The sequence below is a fragment of the Scleropages formosus genome, chromosome 12 (assembly GCF_900964775.1).
Source record: "Scleropages formosus chromosome 12, fSclFor1.1, whole genome shotgun sequence".
In the NCBI taxonomy this organism is placed as follows: Eukaryota; Metazoa; Chordata; class Actinopteri; order Osteoglossiformes; family Osteoglossidae; genus Scleropages; species Scleropages formosus.
In genome coordinates this window covers 23772283-23793451 of record NC_041817.1, presented here as the reverse complement: position 1 = coordinate 23793451, position 21169 = coordinate 23772283, and the positions used below count along the sequence as shown (strand labels likewise).

Here is a 21169-nt window from a genome sequence, read left to right as displayed (position 1 = left end):
TATGACTTTTGAACACACAGCACTGATTGCAGAAATTTTTTAAAAAATATCGATAAATAAGGAAAGTCCTGAACAAATAAATGCTGTGCTTGTAACCCCTTATGCTCACTATGGGAGAGAGTGCGTGAGCTGTACTGTAAGATGTCGGGCCCAGGAGGTTCTCTGTACAGCAGTGAGACTGGATATGAACAAACCACAAACTTTATTAGCGCAGTACAGTAAAATGTGAGTAGTGGGGATGAATCCTGTGGGTGATAATACTGAAAAATCACTGGGGACATGAAATAAATCCTAGACATTCCTACCATCACCTGTATGGAACTAGGAATTGGAATATTGTTGGTTCGAATCCTCACTCCTGGTGTAGTACCTTTGATTCAAGTGCTTGCCTCAACTCAATACAGTAAAAATCACCCTGCTGGGTAAATCATTACATATTTCAGTGCGCAAACATTAAGCTGCATTGGACAAAGGGGTCAGAAAATTAATGAATGAAAAGGGAGAACACAAGCTTTGTAAGGGATTATATATACAGTACTTGATTGCTGTGGAAAAATAATCAAAATTAAGTGATTGTATGAAATAAATAATTGCGTCCAAACCATCAGTGTGTACACTTTATATACCCCAGCCCATAAGGCGCTTTTTGCTGAGCGGTTCGGAACCAACCAGGAACAAAGTTTGATAGCTTATTCCACAAACCATCCATGTGTATATTATATAATGAACATATATAATACAGTCCGAAAATTCCTGTCACGAGTTACTTGGAAACTACCTTCATTTCCCCCCCCTCCCTCTAATCCGGCACAAATGGTGTCTCCTAATCCAGTTTTGATAGCATCTGGCACGTTTTCTTTGGATCACAGCGAGATGCTCGCCTTTCTCTGGTCTCCCCGAGGAACCGCTGAGCCCGCGAAAGAAGCCGGAGCCCAGCGACGCCAAGGAGGGGAGCCGATCCGCCGCAAGTGCCGAACAATGATTTTGTAACGCGGGCGAGGCCACGCTGGCCTCGGCGGCTCGAGTTCCAGTACTCCCATTCATGTGCGGAGATCCCAAACCCACAGATGCGACTCTCCACACAGACCCCTTTTTATCCGCAAGGGCCTCGTTTTGGCCGTCTGACTGTTGATATTTGATATTCAAAATAAATATTCACAATTTCACCCCATTGTCCTCCATTAATATTCACCGATTCAAGTGGACAATGAATGGCATTCACCAGGGGTGGACGCTTTTGATGTGCGACTTCATTAAAAATCCTGAAACAGTGCCAGGACTGGCGCCACAGATAAAAGGAGTATAAAAGAATGACAATATTTATGGATGGCAAGTCAGCACCTAACCGTGGCATTTATTTTAAAAAACTTATTTTGTAGTATTCCATAACCCACAATTTGGTCGTGTTGAAACAAATTATTTCTTGACATTAATTTTTACATCAAGACCCCAAGACAGATTCTGAATAAAATTTGCAATTATCCACAGGGGAGAAGCTTTTCTCCAAGGCAATGTATAACTCGGAGTAAACAAAAAGTGTTCTTAATAGGCTTTAGATTGAGTTTCAGATGTCAAAGCAGTTTGTTCGATACCATCGCTTTGCTGGAACACGTTGCACGAGTAGCTGCCCACGGAACAGAGTCATGCAGGAAATGGGTAGGAAATATGAAGATAGTCATGGCAGATGCCATGACGTAAATTTATGTGGCTCTTAAGATCAGGGAGGCCGAGAGAGATGGTTTGAAGGAGATGGTTTTTGACACCCTTCTTCAAAGCATTGTATATAGACAGATATACAGACTTAAAATTGTTTTTTTTTTTTTTTTTATTCCCATCAAGAACATTCACATTTCATTTACATATTCCCAGAGATAAGCTGGTCTGAGTGAGCATGAGGTGCTGAAGGACTAGTTGAGGAGAGGACCTTGGTAACTGATCAGATCACATCCAGGGCCCTCAGAGCAATGCTGAGCATCACTGCTTGCCAAAGTCACCCAAGGGCAAGTCCAATCACACAAATGTCAGTGGATCCGTTATGAAAACGTGACATTTAGACCGGGCTTCTCCATTAGCAGCGATTTCCTCTAAACTGGTGGGCCTGCATTCCTAACTGACATCCAGGGTCCCAAACACAGAAGCGCTGCTGTTCATCTACGAGTGTTTATACAATTATTATTTTCATACATTCAAAGAGCAATGAGTTTATCAGGAAAAAAGTCGTACCATACACACAAAAAAGTAAATGAAAACAATTTTTTTTTTTTTTTTTAAACTGACCATTAAGAGAAATTCAATTAACCAAAAAAAGAAAAAAAAAAAAAAGCATTAAAAGTTTTAGTGTTTGTTTAATCAGGCAACCACTTAAATGCTATTGACCATTTCCCCTTTTCTCAAAATTAAAAGAAATTTACATTATAACTACCTCAGTATATATTTTTATTGTTTTAAAGGTACATTTTGCAACTAATTCTGTAGTTTCACAAGGTAATTACAATTCTTGTTAGCAAAACATGGAATATTTACATCATGTATTTTCAGTATAAAACATTATCCATAGCATTCTATATGCAAATTCTTCAAAACTTATAGAACCTGCTCAGTGAAATTATAATAGAAAACTTTTTGGAAAAAATTCTAGGACCTTTTTCTGATTGATAGCGGTCATATGGACGCCAGGAGACCCGGAAAGCTGTACATTCATCCTTCGGAAGACGATGGAGTCGAAGTGTCCTCAGTCCACCTTCACTACGCTGTAGATCTTGGTTACGAACCAAAAACAGGCGAAAAACCCAATAGTTCCTGGAGGAACACAGTGTACATACATTGTTATAATCACAATCGAAATTAAACGGTAAAACACAATTAAAAGCAAAAAAGAAACTGCTTTACTTAAGCAAATTCAGATTTTCCTCATGTTGATCACACTTTTCACTATCAACCAAATAATGTCACACTTTCATTTATGCTTTGTTCAGAAATTATTAGCCATCCTCCCCTTGCGCCAACATTTTAGAGAATAACACCACCAATATAGAAGTGCAGGCATCATTTTCAATCAGCCCTCGCTGTTTTGTAAAGGTATGCAAGTGATCATAACACAGCTCCCTCAGTTATACTTATGAATGTAATTTTATTAAAAAGCAAAACAAAACTTAACATCTCTGCAATGATTCACATCTTCCATATTTATAATGCAAGAACCAGAACACTGAAGGGCAGTTTTAAAAAAAAAAAAAAAATCACAGCTAAAAATTGTTAGTCAAATACCATCAGAAGAATAAATTGGGTCAAATCAGTTGCAGTGCAGAAATAAACAATGCAGTGTGAGAGGCGCCGCAGCGGCTCCCGATTCAGCATGACAGTCGACATCGTGGGACCTGACATTATCGAGGACTTGGTACAGATACAACCCCCAGTCCCAGGACAGCTTAAATGCAAGACATAATTGTTCAGAGGTAATGAACAGTAAATCAAAAATGTAAAACAGGACAAGGTGCCATAAGAATCTTACATCAAGGGCAAAACACCTCAGACACAAAAAAAAAAAAAGTGAGTGCGGGAGTAACTTAATTGTTGCCGCCTCGTATTAACCCGCATCTCAGTCTTCAAGGGGCACGGGGAGGGCACCGGGGAGCACTGGAGGGACAGGAAACCCTTCATTACTGCGCCTGTGCTCACCGGCGGCTCGGATCGGCAGTTACAAATGATATCATGACAATTTTTCACGCTCCTCGGCCCAGTGATGTTTTACCGACTCATTTGCTGTGATACCTTGTTGCGGATCCAGCTGCGAGTCGGGAACTTGTCATGAGGCTCACGGCGCAGCCCCCTGCCGGGCCTGACCAACGACCTGGAAGGCAATAGGGGATGCCAGAGCCTGCAGCATGAGCTGCGCAGACAGAGCAGCAGGGCACCATCACAAACCCTCCCATGCAAACTTTCCCCTCATCGCTCTGGCGTTCACAGATGAGTAAGCACCGGCATAGTGTGCCTTTTTTTTGCCGTACGAGAGCACTGGAGCCCCTCCTTTTTCATTCCGTGCCCCTTTTTGACACGCAGTGTATCGCATGCCTTCGAGGGCATTGTGCAATGGCGGATCTGGCCAGTGGGACAGAGATTGTGCTTGGCAGGGTCACTGCTTGGGTTAAGCAACAATTCAGATATGTGCTTTTAAAGTAGAAAAGCACAGTGTAGATATTTCTATGTGCAGGAGAGACAGACGCTTCCTGAATGAAGGGAAAAGGTCCTGGTATAAAACATTTATCATCCAGTAGTTTCGGAAGTTTCTTACACCATGAATGATGATGTTTTACATGTACACACACACCCAAAAAAAAAAAAACTTCACATTTTAAGTTCTCTAATATCGAAGCTCCAAACTTTTGACTACTCTTTTGGACCCAGCTGTATAATTCTATAAATAAAACGTATGAAAGTCCTTTAGACTGAAGCCACACAATGCATAGCATCATTACTGTGAAACATAGTGAACACTTTGGAATATAAGGCCAGCATGACCTTGACCCCACAATCAGATATCCCATCACACACCCACTGGTTTCCAGCCCATTACTAATAGTGCCATAATGAATATGTATCTCACATTTGCCTGCCATATGTGAGTATTTAAACATATAAATATGCAAATATGTACTGAATATATTTATAACTAACACGGAGTATAAAACATGGAAATGCACACCATATTCCAGTTATATACTATAATGCTCAGTTATAAAATTATAACAATTACATCCACTGAAATGGAGTAGAAGAAATTAATAAATATGGAATGAAGAACAAGGTAACATGGTCTGTTCTGGAGATCTCTACACTGAAGGTAATTAAGGAGCAGCCAGGATGTTGGATTAAGTGCAGAATGGAGAGGCTCGATGACCCAGCTCTAGTCATCTGTCTGAGCGCCATGCTGGCCCACATGTTAACCCCATCACAGGAAATAAGTTTAAGGGCTTTCTTTCCTTCCTGCCCACTTCATTCTGCTTTCCACTTTCTCACTTCATTTAACGTGATTAATGAGCGGCCCAAACAGACTTCAAACAGCCGCTTACTCTGCGCCAGGCGTGTTGGCCGAGGTAGCTCAGAATCAACGCAGTAATACAGAAGAAAAACATGGCATTTTGGAGTCTTTAAATTCAGACATACCTGTGAAGAGGAAAAAAATCAAAGCCATGATCATGGTGTAGCCGAAATAGAGGATCGTGCTTGCCATTCCGGAGATCTGGAGTTTGGAGTAGAAATAGTGGATGGCGTACACAAGGAAGTAGATGGCTGTAAAGCCGCTGGTCAGGAAAGAGCGCCATTGCCAGTGGTAGTCCTGGATGGAGAATCAAACAGCAAGATGAATAATGCTTATAAATACAAACAGCAGTTTAGTATTTGAGGATATAGATTGGTAAGATGTCCCAGTAAGGGCCCTGCAGCAGGCTGTATGACAAGATATTCTACTCCAGTAAAATATTCACCAATGTGTGAGGACATTGGCAGACACTGACAGTAATTCTACTTTGATAGGCCATATATGGAATGAGGATGACAACCACCTTTGCTGTCATTGGCCATTAGAGACCCTGCCTCGCAACCACAACACCTTAGTTCAAATCCTACCTCCTGTTGTAACACTTTTGATCAAGGTATTTAATCTGAACTGCTGTAAGGAAAATTACCCAACTGTATAAATGGTAAACCATTTTAAGGAGCTTAGAGTACAAACCTAACATTGTAATTTGCTTTGGAGGAAAGTGACAGAATTTCTAGACTGATTTTTTTTTTTTTTTTTTTTTTTTTACTTACTGGAAGGTACAAGTTATTGGTTGAGCTGACATTTCTCCAAAGTGACTTGCAATGTTAAATTACTCACAATTGAGTAATTTTATTTATTTATTTTTTTTTTTTTTATTTTTATTTATTTATTTATTTTTTTTTTTACTGGAACAGCTTACGATAACTATCTTGGTCAAGGGCACTACAGCAGGTGGTGAGAGTTCAAACCTAGGACCTTTGAAACCAAAGGCGTGGTAAAAACCTCAGTTGTGTTCATCCTAGTGGAACCTGGGATTCAGTAGGTCTACACTGCACTCACCTCAGCACAAAGGTGGAAGTAACACAGGAGGATGGTGGCCTCAGAGCACGTGATCACCAAAATGATGAAGACCAGGAAGAGGAAGCCAAACATGTAGTACATCTGGTGAGACCTTGGGTTGGAAGCAAAGCAAGCATAAAACTAGAGGTAATTGAGTATTAATTATATATCTTAGTTTATATAAAGTGAACGTAGAGGAAAACAAAACCAAGAGTGAATGCAGTGGGGGAAAAGAATAGGAACAGCATTTAAGACATTAAAAAAAATACTCAATTTTCTCCATTACTTTTAAAAGAATCTCCACAGAAATTACTGATCAAAGTCAAAACTGGACAAAGTTGCAAGGTAGATATTGGGTATTTCACGCAATTTCATGGAAAGAGAAAATAAGAGGTTTCATTCAGTCAGAACTAAAAGCGAGAATTCAAGACCTGAGAGAGTGACGACAGCTGCTGGAGAAAAGTCAGATGATTAAAGAGAGTGACCGTTATCTCCACACCATGACCAGACAGCCCCACCATGGACTCACCAAATGCTGTTGAGGATGAAGAAGAGCTGGATGAAGATGCATCCGAACGGTAGGATTCCTCCCATGATTATCCCCGGGAGCGGTCTGGTGTAGAAAGACTGCTCAGGAATTTGCCGGGGAATCTGGTTGGTACGGACTGGGTGCTCAATTGCCTGAAAGTAAAAAGAAATCAAAAGTGCTCCTTGAAATTATCTTGGCCCAACTGTGAATCACATGCCAGCTTCACACGAAGCCGTATGTTGAGGCAGCCTGTGACTCAAAGTCCTCTGTAGTGGAACTTACGCTCCTCTTGAAGCCGAAGTAGGCCCCAATGAATGTGAGGGGCACCGAAATGCAGAACCAGAGAGCCAGGATAGCTACCAGGGTCCCGAATGGCATGGCAGCAGAGGAGCCCTCCCCCCACAGAATGAGGTTCATCAGGAAGAAGTCAGCAAATACAACCCTGGAGAGCCAGAAGTGAAAGCAGCTCATGAGCAAGGCAATCGGGATCGAGTGCGAACTAATGGGTGGAATAACCAGGACCAAAACACTAAATAAGAGAGAAATCGCCCTGTGCTGGTCATAGTTAAACTCCTTAACATTTATTCTGTTCAGCATGACATCAGACTTGAAAAAGAGACAGTTTTGTTGTTTCAGGTTATTTTAGTTTAATAACTGAATGCTTATTGCATCTTTTTTTTTTTTTTTTTTAAAACCTTAAAACACATTTACCCAAAATTAACTTTTGAACCAATTGATTTTCCACTTAAAAGAGGAAGTCAAACAGAAGGGTCAGGGCATAAAACAAAGTCTGTTAGTGCTTTTATAATGTGTATATTTACTCACCCAGGGCATAAGAAAGCTGTCAGTAGAACATTTGTTTTCCATTTTTCACCACCAAATGCTGTTTAAGGGGCAAAATATGACAATGCATTAAACACACACACACACACACACACTTTTAAAAGTCTGCCTTTCACAAGTTAACTGCTGAACATATGTATTTTACATCAGCACCACTTAATTTCTAAATGTTTCCAATCATACCAATGAACCCATTTGTCTCCTTGTACTTCTCATTTACCCCACATCCCAGTATCCCTCCAAAACAGACATCAAGTTTTAAAGATAAGGTGTCATTGAGCGATTTCTTTCAGTCACGCAAAGGAGGAATAAATCTCTCCAATAAACTGTAACAGCGGTGAGCTCTATCAGCAAAAACCAGCTGCCTGAAAATGTACATTCTGCTGATATTATAGTTTACTGCTAAGACTACACAACAAAGTCTGCAGTTTTAGAAGTAGAAGCCCACACCTTTTTGAGGCAATTTTATTTTATACAAAAATTAACATAGATGCAGGTTCTTAAAGCTGTAGTTAAAACTGAACCAGTGAATTATAGGATGCTCACTAGCAGCCCCTTTAATCTGCATCACAGCCATCAGTTCTAAACCAGTGGTGCCAGAATAACGAAGGCCCGGACTGAACTCTTATTGGAAGAACCATGCTCCCAAAACTCTCTATGGCAAACCAGTCCCACCCACATATTAAATCCTTAATTTTAAATCTGTTTTCATTTTAAAGTCGCTTAAAGCTAATAAAAGTGTTAAAATCTTCATTACAACTGTAGCAGATACTTTTGCAGAACCTAAGCTGTAAATAAATTGAGAACGTCTGCATTATTGAGCTTTATTGATTGTGACTTCAATGGTTAAAGTGACTTTGGATTTACAGGCAGTGCCAAGCTACACACAGACTTCCGGTCCTTATTGTGTTTGTAAGTCAAGCCAGAGGATTAATAATTCAGCCCGATGCACTGCACAAAACCAAGTCAAAGGTAAAAATTTAACACGAAAGACAAAGAACTGTGTCAGACAACGTGCATTTATAAGGGGGAAAGTAAAAACCAAACTGAATTGTTTTTCGGTGTACTAAAACTACAGCAAATATGCAAAACTAAGAAGCATCAGGTTTGAGCAAGAAATAAAATTGCTCTAAGCTACCCAATTAGATGGTAAGTGTTGCGGACATCAGAAATGCAGAAACATATGAGTGTAGCCGGAACACAACTAATTGCTGAATTATTCATTCTCTGGAGCCACGACGCTGGCTGTCAGATTACAGGTCCGATTGAAATAGATATCACAACCGAGGCCTGGAGAATCAGGCCGGGGGGGGTGCGGACAAGGGAGGACCGGCGCTGACCTAGGCCATAGGGTCTGAGAAGCCTCGGACTGGTCCGAGAAGCCTTGAGTCGTCTGGTTGTCATGCGCTGATGCTGATTTGACCTAATGAGCAGGGGCCCCATTGTCAGGACTCATTGCTCTCCACTTACACTTGTAGAATCTGGCGGCCACGTAACCTGCTGGAGTCCCAAGAAGCACCCAGAGCACCACGGCACACGTCATCAGGGCCCCACGGTTGGCTGGGGAGAGGAAGCCAAGGCAAGCAAAGACTGCCAGACACAAAGAAAGACCTGTGTCAGTCTTTCATCAAGACACAGAGTCACACACACCAGGTATTCATCAGGAAACAGATAGTCTTTTGTCAACAAGGCCAGCAGTGCGAGGTAACGCATCATCAAATTTTCAGTAAGAGCAAATTAAATGTGAAGAAAAACATTACTGTGGCTGAACAATTCTGAAATTAATCTAGCTTGACATGTATCAAAATTAAAAAAATATATACTCCAGTCATTTTTTAAAATAGATGATCAATGCCACATTCTGGGTAAACACTCCCCCCCCAATACCTTTCTTTCCCAATACTTCATGGCCATTTACTTGAAAGATAAAGTTGTATTCAAACCACTCAAATGTAGAAATAACATGGTAACTTTGGTTATGAATTTAAAAGTAATTTCAACCTACTGATTTTAGTCAGCAGTCTATCACTTTGTGGCAGTCACCCACAGACATTCTCATTCCCCGTAATCACCCATAGTGTAGCAATGTTATTATTCATCACTGGTATTATTCATTAACTAAGGTTTTAATCCTTAATACCTTACGATATTTATCCAATTTATGCTTCTATATCATTTTGACCAATTCAGGGTTAAGAAACTGCAGGTGGCGCAATACTAGCATCCTTGATGGAGGGACTTTGCAGTGAATCGCTCAAGCAAAAATTACCGCTGTATGAATGAGTAAATTGCTGTAAGTAGCTTAGGGTACAAGCATAAGATTGTAAGACAGTTCGGAGAAAGAACAAATACCTTTCTCAAGGGTACAACAGCTGTAGAAGGGAATGTGACTCAAGCCAGCAAACTTTTGATAAGTCCTTAACCGCTGTGCTCTCTGCTATTCAGTGTCTGCTAACAACATTGAACTTAGCACCTTTGTTTTTCTGAATTGTAGCAGGATTGTGGGCATAACACCTCTAATCATTTCCTGACTTTTACATCTGCTTGTTAAAGTAACTTGAGAAACTGTGCAAACCAGCCCTCCAACTTTGTCTTTGAAAAGTAAATACGTATCAATAATGCACAGTTCCGACAATGACTCATCATGTCATTCTCCATGCTTGAGACAGAAAGCTTGGTACTGTACAGAGTGTGACGAAGGTCATGATGAAGATCTGCGTCCCCGAGCCCAAAAAGACAGAGAGCAGCATTCCTTTTCTCGGTGGGCGGAAGACGTCTCCGTGGACCAGCTTCCAACCGAATTCCTCCTGGGCGTCCTCCTGGAAAAGCGGCGGAAGAGGGTTTACCAAACAGCACGCGGCCCCGGGCACCAATTACCGTTAATATACTTCAAATATCTTGTGCTATGGCAGAGAGAGGCCTGGGCTGATCACTGCAATAACGCCAACTGTCACTCTGTTTTGTCGGACTCCAGAAAAAGAGAGAGCTGCTGAAATAATTAGTCCACGCTTTGTAACACAGTAATAATAAAAAAAGGAGAAAACTTAATTCTGAGCATGAGTGCAGCCTCAGATGACCCGAAAAACCCGGTGTGTTATGGGTGACAGCGCAAAGCTGCTCCATTCCACCATGGGCTGAGATGTGGAGATGAAAGAAAGCAGGCTTTGTTTTCCAGTATAACATACACGTAAAGATAAGAATCAAGCCCATGTGACCAGCCACCCAAAACAGTTATTGTTACGGCTGCTTTTGTCAAACCTCGGCAGATGGAGCACAAGGCTGACCTGTCCCAGCATGGGACACAAACGCCCCTTGTTGATGCCTTACAGTTGCCAGCTGAGATGGTGTAGGATATCTTGCACTGCCCAAATTTATTCAGCCAATATCCCAAATAAGTACAGATGACATGAGCCAATCAAAAGTCACCAGAAACAAATCTGTACTTACGACAGAGTCCATCTGGTTGTACCGGGCAATGTCTTTATGGAGGGTCCTAAGCATGATCATGGCCACCATCCCGGAGAGGAACAGGACAATGACCAAGGAGTTCATGATACTAGGGGTTGAGAAATAAGACAGTGCTGTTTTTTTTTCCCCCCCAGTGGGTTTGATCAAGTTAAAATGCTCAAAAGGCTGAAGACTTACCTAAACCACTGGATATTGGTGTGAGGCATGGACTCTAAGATGTAGTCCCAGCGAGACGCCCACCGAATGTTCTTGTCCTCCTACAAATAATCAGAAAAATATGTCTTTGAACTACTACTGGTTACAGACAGTCACTCAAAACAACACAGCTTTTACAGCAAAAGAGGGGAAGACTTACCACAAACTTTACTGAGTAAGTGTAGGCAACTTTGAGCTCTCCGGTGAATTTGTTGTTTATGCCCATAGGTTCTCCTGTACAATCTGGATGGTCGCTGTTCGTATGTTTAAAGCTGGGGGGGGGGGGGGGGGGGGGAATTCAACCTTGAAACTACATATATGAAGGAAAAATTGTGGATGAACACCACTTTAGTAGACACATCAACTCACCTTCTTGGCTGCATTTTGGCAGTAACCAATCTCGCCCCAGCGGCTTCATTCTCCACCACATGGTAAAAAATAGTGATGTCCACATGGTTGAAGAGATAAAATGTATCTCGTGCGTTGAAATCCGTCTGTTCAAAAGGGAACAAAAGCTATAAAACAAAATGCTTATCCTGCTGGCTAGTGAGGTTTTTGAAGGCTGACACGATAACTGGATTCATCTATTAACACAGGTGTTCATTATGCCTGTTCAATCTGCGTTCATGACCAGAATTTTTTTTTAAGCATAATCAGAATTTATGAATTTGGACTTCAGTCCAATTTAAACATCCTGAACAAATTTAACTTAGTGTGCAAAGCTACTATCCTTAACATTGTAACAATTTCTCACTATGTTTTCACATTATTTTTCAGTGTTGGTGTGTATTTTTTATTGGAGTTGTTAAAATAAAAACTGACGTTCACAACGCATGCGTCTTTCGGCTGGCTAGCCTCAGTCACATAGCATCCAATGGGGAAGCCGGGATTGCAAAACTTCTGACTGGCCTCAACTTCATAGCACCACGTCACCGGCATGTTGTCCACAATCCTGCAACACAAAGAATGACAGAACCACTTCATAATGGATTTAATTAGCAAAAATGGGTTTATTCAAGACAGTAAGTTTGACTATGCGCTTTATCAGATGGTTGGAACAGAAACCTCCTGGACAGGGTGCATCAGAAAACTAATTTGCACTTAAGAAAACAGAATACTACTAAGTAGCTTCTAGTGCACGAAAAGCATTTGTTAAATGGATAAATGTACTATAGTGACTCCTGAAGTTACAAATGGCCAGTTTAGAAATCTTTGAAAATACAAACATGTTCCAGTTTATCCAGCTTTAATCTTGTTTTCTTTACTTATCCAACTTATAAAATTACATTTCTACATGCCCAGACAATAGGCATTAAAGGGCACTAACAGGAATGTGAGACCATGTTTATTCAAATTGTTTTCCCCAGTGTTTGTGTAAATCAATGAAACAATGTACATTAATGATTAAACATTTTTATGAGATGAACTGGTCAACAATCAGCATATAATAGGAGTTTGAAGCAAAGACATTTCTATTGTCATTTATTTTTATTTTAAAGCAGCTCAAAATTAATAAAAACATTACAAAGTTTTACAAAATAATTTTGGAGTTACAAAACAAGCTGCAAAGAGACTTCAGGTCCGAGTTTATTCATAAGCAGAGTGGTGTACATCTTACACATGCAGCTCTTTATATTGATATATACACCGAATTTAATGATTTACTGCATTTTCCCCCAGGGATCAATAAAGTATCTCTCCACACACACACACACACACACACACACACACACACCTTAATGTGTTCATGTGATATGCAGCTTTTAGTGTGCATACTGCTCCAGTTCTGCCTCTGTTTTGGAAAGTTCCAAGAAGCAAATGGAACCAAAGGAACCAAAAATACCCAGGAACACAAGCAGTGGACATGCAATCAATTCACAATCATCCTCTGAAATGCAGTCCGCACCACACGCTCGGAAGCAAACACCCACAGGTGGGCAGCGCAGACAGCCGGGCTGCTGCACATCTGCGAGAAGCCAGCTGGCAGTGGTGTCTCCGAGAGCCAAGAGCTCGGAGCTCATCCCCTGCTGGGTCCAACTGAGAGCTCCAGTCCGGCTCCAACACATTGCAGAGCTTGGGTCCTGTCATGACAGACAGTGTCAATCTGCGCCCACGTGCTTACACCTGTGGTGCCAGGGCGAGAAGGGAAGCCTGTGGCCTCAGCATCGCCCACGCACTGGAAAAATGCTAGTCTCACATCTAAATGCTGGGGTGAATTTGCTGGGCTGCTGAGGATGAACAGGGAGCCACTGATAACCAGTACGCAGATTCTCACAACAAAAACATAACTGGGAAAGACAGGAAGGGCTCAAACCGTATGGGACCATTAATGAAGGACAGCCTGATATTCCCACCAACACATCTTTCGGGGACATCATTTGTAACGTGGTGCTTTTGCACATCCAGGAAATGATACATGTTAAATCACCTTCCTATCATGGCCCAAACGGCAAAGGAATGGGAGCGATCTAGTGTTTCACACAAAGAAAGGCACCACCCGTCACACTTGTGTCCCAAGTCCAATAGCTGCTGCTCTCTCCCCTCCTCAGGTGACAGATTGTGTGACATGAGTGCCTATCAGTCCCGTATTTTATTACTAAGGGGATGATTTTAACATCCCCAAGTGCGACACAAACACTGGTCCGAGGTACAGTTTCTGATGGTCAACAGTGAACACAGCAGCAAGTCAATGTTCGAAGACCTCCTTCTGTCCCTGTTTGATCACTACTAAAATGGGATTACTTTGTCTATTTTCCTCAGCTGTTGTGCGCCCCCTTCTGATAAAAAGAAGAAACAGCGGGTTGTTGGAGAAGTGACGTTTATGTTGGACCAGATAGGCTAAACCATAATCTTTAAAATATAACTTGGAGATTTCACCAATATATTTCCAATTGTTGGACTGAATAATTGGAATTATTTTTGCACACTTGCTGACTTTGAAATACTGGGGCAAAGACTTGAAATTTCAGGAATGTATGGAGCTTGATGGACACTGTATATGGAGGAATAAGATGGGAAGATCTTACTGCCTGACATAAATTACAAAATGTGCTAAGTGCTTCCAATGAAATCTAATAAAATTACCATTATTGCATGACTCACCAATGGTGCTGATAATTCAGCAGCATCCCCTTCTTCAGGAAATCCAGCTTTATTTTTTCTTCTTGTTTTTCGGTATTGTAATTTTTTGTACAAACATGTGAACATTCTTCATTCACTCTGAATTTGAACTACAGAAATACAGAAAATTAAATATTTCAGTATTTGCAACTAAGGGGTTAAGTATATTCAATGCAACACACAACCTCAGCAGTAATTACCACACAAAGGCCATCTGGTTAGCCACTGTAACATTAACACTTAGGGGAAAAAAATTAAGCTATTCTACTCCCAGGAATTATTCGTCAAACGTGAATTTAAAAGGCAATGTTAAAATAAAAAAATAATAATAAACATACCTTGTACGGAGATGGCTCTATCCTTTCACCAAATAAAACTTGACCTAAATTTTCTGAGGGCCTTTTTTCTGAAGGTGCAGAGCAAAAATCAAACCTGCAAAAACCAAGACAAAAGGACTGAAGATGAGTCACTGTGTCAAAAGTGTTGCCTTACTAAAGAGAGCCTTCTTGAGGAGCCTAAGAGGACATCTGAGGCCTGAGGTGGGCAGCAGTCACTCTCAGTAGAACTCAATGGTATAAACACAAGAGCAGTCACTCTCTGCACAGGACCATGCCTTTCAATGGAAATGCCCTCTGGGGTTGTTCTCGCTCCCTCCACTCCCCCTTGGCGTGTCAATGCACCATTTACCATGTATACTCTCTCCAAATCAGTCTCTACCCCTACACCCCCTTTCCCTCTTTAACAAATGCAAAAAGGTCACATTTCTGAGAAGTGACTTACATGCATGTTTCATGCTGGGTCGTCACATTGGATTTTCCAAAACCTTTTCTGTCATGTAGCCATCAACCCCACTGTACTCACCACAGTGTACCAGTACATTTCCATGCTGGTATTCTTGTACATACAAATATAATATATTGCACTTTACAGTCAAGTCCTTATTGTACCTTTATAATTTGGTCAAGTTCCAGTGAAGAGGTTCCTCTGTTCTTCAGGAAGAGACTTGCAGTACTCAACAGTATTATTTTTATTTCTTCATTTAAGAAATGAAGACACCTTCCTCCGAGGCAACTTACAAAATTTGATTTCTGCACTAAGCTGCTTATGATTATTCACCTGTTTACATAGCTGAGTCATTTCTTTATCAATTCAGTGTAAGTACCTTGATCAAGCTGGTGGTGGGAAGTAAACCCAGTGTCCTCTGACTGCAGGCTGACAGCTCTATCCACTACACCTGCATTTTTATTTTTGGCAAATGTAATTTTACCATATAAGTATGGAGCTGTATGTAACACCAACCTCATGAAACACACAGCCCCATGTTTACTTGAAAGATGACAAATTCTTCATTCCATTATACATTAAAGACAAGAGGAAAAACTCAAGGGAGTTAATGAATGACACTGCTTATGTAATGGTTTAATGTCTGCAGGGGAATCAATTCTCGATAAAAGTAACCTAACCTGTTTTTCTGACCAACATGCTAAAAACTTTCCTTTTTTTTTTAAAGCACGCAAATGAAAGTGATGACTTCATGCCTTGATGGAGCTTGCAGCACAATCCATACTGCTCACAAAATCTAACCACGTTTCTGTAATGACTACTAAGCTCTGGGCGTATGTCTTGGTCTCTACAGACCCCATTTGGAAACAGTGTTATCAGGCCTCTCAGCTAAACATTAAAATAGTAGAACTTTCCACAGAGGCAGTGTAAATGCTGTATCTGATATGAGTTATTTTATATCAGTTTCCATGACAAACAAGTTTACACACGCGTGCTAAGAGATGAAAACAAAAAACAATACTTTGTTAGATTGAGAGTTTTATCACATTTAAATTCATTTCAGTAGTGTATTGAGGGGATGTACTTACGCAGTGTATTCATAAGGAAGAACTGATTCCACTGAATCCAGCCGGTTCACAAACAGCTCAATTTCAGACTTCAAAGAGAGGGGAAAAAAAAAAAAAAAAAAAAAAAACACAACACTGCTATTAACAAGTCATAATATCAAATATGAGGGAAAGAATGACAACTGGACAACTTTCACATATTTGTGTTCTCAAGAACGTATAAAATGTGCTTTTTTTTGCTTTTGCTAACAAAAACCCTCAGCTCTCATGCAAATTATGCTGTGGCCTGCTGGTATCAGGTAAAGTTTTCGCCAAATTCAATTTCACATTCTGCAGCAACAGTGCAGTATTTATTCGTCACGCCAAACGCTAACCAACGATCTCATGATCCATAAGAAGTGAAGACTTTACAAAAAAGCATTTTACGATTAACTTTGAACTGATGATGTGCAAAGCATGGAAACAAGAATTTCACTAATATAATTTCTATTTGTAGCCAAAACACTGCAACCAGAATGTATAAATTCCTTGTGAAAGAACAAAACTGCTTTGCTCATCCGTAGACTCACTCGACACAAACCCATCTAACTCCATTCACTGAATTAATGGAGCATGAAATGTGACTACGATATTCAGCAGGGTATAAACACACGGTGCCAACATCTGCACGTATCCTAACCGCGTGCGACTGCAGACCACTGTGGCACTGGTGACCTTTTCGGCGTCCTCAGCCGACATCTATTTGGATAATCATTATTTTATTTCAATTTGCTGCCCAGGAAAGAGGTGGACCAGACAAAACCACCAAACCTCTCAACTCAGACTTGGCACAGCAACTAGTCTAGTAGTGTTTTTCCTCGCTTACACTTTTGTCCAGACCACTTCACCCATTTCTGGATCTCACAACGGATTCTGATCAGTTTCACGTCCACTTGGTCAGTCTTCGGTACACCACGGCCAACCTGGACATGACACATCACATGTTCTTGAGCTACTGGCCAGTTTTGACTCCACTTTGACTGACAGAAAACTGCGTGCGAGTATCTCACAGCAACAGCCCTGGAGTGGAAAACTCAATAACCGCCAACAGCCACACAGGCATTTTTTAAACTGCCCGCTGACTGTGAAAGACCCGGGCCGAAAGGAGCTCACCTGCAGTATGTAACAAAACAAACATGATAAAGAAGCTGTCATGACACGGCATGATCATGTCATGATGAGGCGCCCAGCAGCAGTCAGTCCCGACCGGCGAGGCCACGACCGACCAGCCTCAAGCCTTCCTCCCTCCCAAACCCCCGCCGGTGTCGTCCACTGTGTAGTGCGATATTTGGTGATTACTGTAGATGTGCAGCTGGTGACTGATATAGTTACCCTGCAGTCCGGGACCTGCTCGTCTTTCCCCGGCTCACAAAAACTGACAGGAGCCAAACCCGGAAGATAGAAACCTGAGGCGAAACTCAGGAGTCCGGCGAAAATACGCAGCGTCAGTAAGCAGCCAGGAAAACAAACGACAACCCTCATGTTTTTTTTTTTTTCTTCTTTCTCGAAACGTATACAAACAAACTCAATTATGTTTAAGAAACTACACACAAACGAACACGTTTGGCTGTCAGCGTCGTGTACACAGCGCTGTAAAAGCGACCATTGCTGCGGCAGCGGTTGCTGCTGATGTCATCAACTTCCGGGTTATACGTCATCGGCCACGTGTACCGAGGCGCAGGGGATTGTGGGATGCAGGAAGACGGTTTGTTGGCCGCACAGGTCGTCCAGGTGGAGTCACGTGGCAACTTCACCATATTTTCATTTAGAGCTGTGACACATTTTTTCCTTTTTTTTTGGTTACAGCTGCGGCATTGCATTGCCCTCAAAAGACATTTAAAACGCTCTGCCGTATCATCCCAGAATTCTTACACAGGAATTGTTCTCTTTTCTCTCAAGTAAAATCAAGTGCTGGCTCTAAGTGGTAATCATGTAAAGTGAGGTATTTTGCTCCCTAGAGAACAGTAGACCAGCTAGGAGCATTAAATTGATAAACTTTAGTTTAGTTAACTTTAAACTTTGACTCCATTGTTATGTACACACCTGACACTCACGCAAAACAACGGACGGCATTTTCACCCATTTACACAACCGGGTTATTTTTACGAGTTATTCTGTTCTGGGGGGGGGGGGGGGCAGTGGTGCAGCGGGCTTGGCCAAGGCCTGGTCTCTGGTGAGTCTGGGGTTTGAGTCCTGCTTGGGGTGCTCCCAATGGACTGGCATCCCACCCTGGGCATGCCCCCCCCGCACGCTGCCAAGCCAGGCCCCGGCCCACCACGACCCCGCTCGGGACAAGCAGCCCCAGGCTGTGTGTGTGTGTGTGTTATTCTGTTCTCCTCTGTAATGCTGTGTGACAATACAGCTCCATGAGAACCTCGTAACATCCATGTAGAACAAGAAAAGGTTCCATGTTTATAGGCTCTCTAGGTCCTTTACTGGAGCTCCGTCCGACATCCGCCTATTTGATCCAAGATACTGAGACACCAAGCAGTGAACACACACGTTTGAAGTTCTGAAAGCATCTCAATGAAATAAACTATACTTTTTCAACAGTAGAGGACTGGCCAAGGGCCTGGACTTGTAACCTGTATGTTGCTGGTTCAAGTCCCTCTCTCTAATACTGGTGTAGGACCCTCAAGCAAAGCATTTCACCTAATCAGCTTTTTTTTTGTATTTAAAAAGTGGTATTTGTGTATGTGTTTGTACACGTATATATGCGTCACCTATATAATAAAGTGTTATGTGTTACATGTTCATCTTTGAAATGATTTTTTGAAGTGTGTAGATTCATGTTTTGACAACTTCAAGGCGGATTTTTCAAGTCCTCCAGTAAGGCTTGCACACTAAAAATGAGACATAGAGGGGGATTTGCCTACAAGAAAAATATCTTGTTTAGTCAACTTTAGAAAAGTAAAAGTGCAAAAACTTTTTTGTTTTTATCATCTTCCATTAGTCTTAATTTTTGGAGCTAAGTGTCATTAATTGCATTAAAGTGACAGTCAGTGTGAACTCCCCACAGTGATGATGAAATGAAATGTATGTGTGGGGTGAGATACATTTAGTGTCATATTTCACCTTAAATATTAAGTTTTATCTTAGTTCATATTGCTAATATTTTCAGGATGCAGTACTTCATACCTAAACCACGTGCTAGTTTCCACAGAGGTGTTTTTCTATTGGTTAAAAACAGGAAATTGCTGGATTGCAGTCTTATCATTTTAATCAAAGTGATTGCTTGCACCGAGAGATAAAAGCCAAATATTACATGTATCTATTGATAAGAAATGTCACTTTCCTTTGTTCTTTTCATTTTCATTCTGAATAATGCAGGCAAGAGTTTCGTGGCCATAAACACCTGATGTCCTAGAATCAGACTGATTTTATTTCAAATTATTTATGTACAGTTGATGGGCAACTAATCAGAAGATGATATTGTATATATCTGTCTCTTCATATAAAATTTCTCACTAAATTAATCATGAAGGTAATCCATCTCACAAAACTGGAATAAAATTTACAACTAAAATTTAGTGGTTGAAATATTAATCTGGTAAAGTGAAAAAGCTTGAAATACCCAACTTATTTCTAGTTGTAAAGCTTAAATGCCAAAAAAAGGTTAATGAAGTGAGGCTTAAAATGCAAATGTTATAAATCCCAAAACTTTTAGGCATTAAACACTGCAGAAGAACGTAAGGGAAATTTAAGACAGAATAGGAAATGCATTTACATATACCTAGAGCGGAAAAACAGGTCACCAGTGTCGCAGGAAGCAGCCAGAGATACTATCAGCTTCACTTCAGTCTTTTTCTGCTCCTTGATTGTAAACTGCACGTGGGAACAGGTGGAATCAGATGCTTAGAAATTACAATCTTTGTGAAACATTTGTAAAACAGATTTATACTGCAAATCAGGTCCATGCAGAAAATGACTGCGCAATGAAGTAAATACACATTCTTCTTGCAAAACATGGAAGTGCAGGGAGGAGTATCAATAAGACAGATATGCTGAGTGCCATATGAGAGTATTCAAAGAAGTAATCAACCAGCCAATATCAACAACCGCTTGTTCTGAGGGGGGTAACAGTGAGCCAGAGCTTATCCCAGAAACACAGGGTGCAGGGCTGAGGGGGAGGGGAAACACCCTGGATGGGACACCAGTCCATCGCAAGGCACCTCAAGCAGGACTTGAACCCCAGACGTGCCATACAGCAGGCACTGGCCAAACCCCCTAGAAGTAATCAAAATAAAGATAATAAACATTCAATCAGAGCCATTCCATTCACTGTAGTTTAACCTTGTTATATAATTGTCATTCACCACACATCCATTATTAATAACCGCTTGTCCAATGGTCACATATTCCAGAAATATAGAGCATGAGGCTTGGTACATACCAGTCCATCATAAACACTGTAATAATCGTGTTTGCACATATTGTCTCTTTGGGTTGGATAAACCATCTTTACATCAACATCAAGAAAACAAAGGAGCTGGTGGTTGATTTGGGGCATGTTAGAGAGCCCTGGCACCGACTTACCATTAGGGGTACAGATGTGGAATCAGCAATAATCGGTCTCGCAGACGGTTGGGTGCACTGTACAAGAAAGGACAGAGCAGGCAGTACCACCTTAGAAGGCTTAGGTTGTTTACTGTGCTCTATCGGACTGTACAGTTATCTTTAATGCTGTTGTGTGCTGAGGAAGCATCTCTCCTGGTGAGACCCACAGACTCAACAAGCTTGTAAAGTAAGCAGGTCCTATCATGTGTATGACCGTATGATGATCAACCCCATGCAAGTAGTGGAAAAGGTCAGGATGAAGAGGACCTTGGAGTCCATCATGGGCATTGGCTCAAATCCCCTCCATGAGGTGATCACCATGAGCTCCCTTAGTCATTGGATTGTTCAGTTATGGTGGGAGAACAGGAACCTTTGGGGGGGGTCCTTTGCACCAACAACTATTTGCCTCCATGATGCCAGTCAAGACCTTGTGAGGTCCTCAATGTGATGAAGGAAGGAAGTGCATTG

General features: G+C 41.3%; 1 protein-coding gene across 1 annotated transcript; it reads right to left on the bottom strand.

Annotated features, from left to right (window-relative positions):
* Positions 1-2571: 2571 nt before the first annotated feature.
* On the bottom strand, positions 2572-17783 carry tm9sf2 (transmembrane 9 superfamily member 2). Its single transcript, XM_018745683.1, has 17 exons — positions 17477-17783; positions 16127-16194; positions 14594-14687; positions 14238-14365; positions 11958-12087; positions 11505-11629; positions 11296-11407; positions 11118-11197; positions 10920-11028; positions 10159-10291; positions 8943-9062; positions 7455-7512; positions 6912-7071; positions 6630-6781; positions 6101-6212; positions 5164-5335; positions 2572-2799 (listed from the first exon to the last, which is right to left on the bottom strand). Exons 1-17 carry the CDS (start codon positions 17624-17626, stop codon positions 2732-2734), a joined length of 1971 nt encoding a protein of 656 aa, XP_018601199.1. The 5' UTR covers positions 17627-17783; the 3' UTR covers positions 2572-2731.
* Between the last annotated feature and the right edge of the window lie 3386 nt (positions 17784-21169).

What these genes read in the sequence shown, in the direction of transcription:
- tm9sf2 (XM_018745683.1), bottom strand. Translation starts at nt 17,626, where the DNA reads ATGAGGGTTGTCGTTTGTTTTCCTGGCTGCTTACTGACGCTGCGTATT. An exon ending in CTGAATTATCAGCACCATTG is followed by an intron (nt 12,088 to 14,237) that starts GTGAGTCATGCA and finishes TTTGTGTTGCAG; the next exon opens with GATTGTGGACAACATGCCGG. An exon ending in ACCAATATCCAGTGGTTTAG is followed by an intron (nt 11,029 to 11,117) that starts GTAAGTCTTCAG and finishes CTCAACCCCTAG; the next exon opens with TATCATGAACTCCTTGGTCA.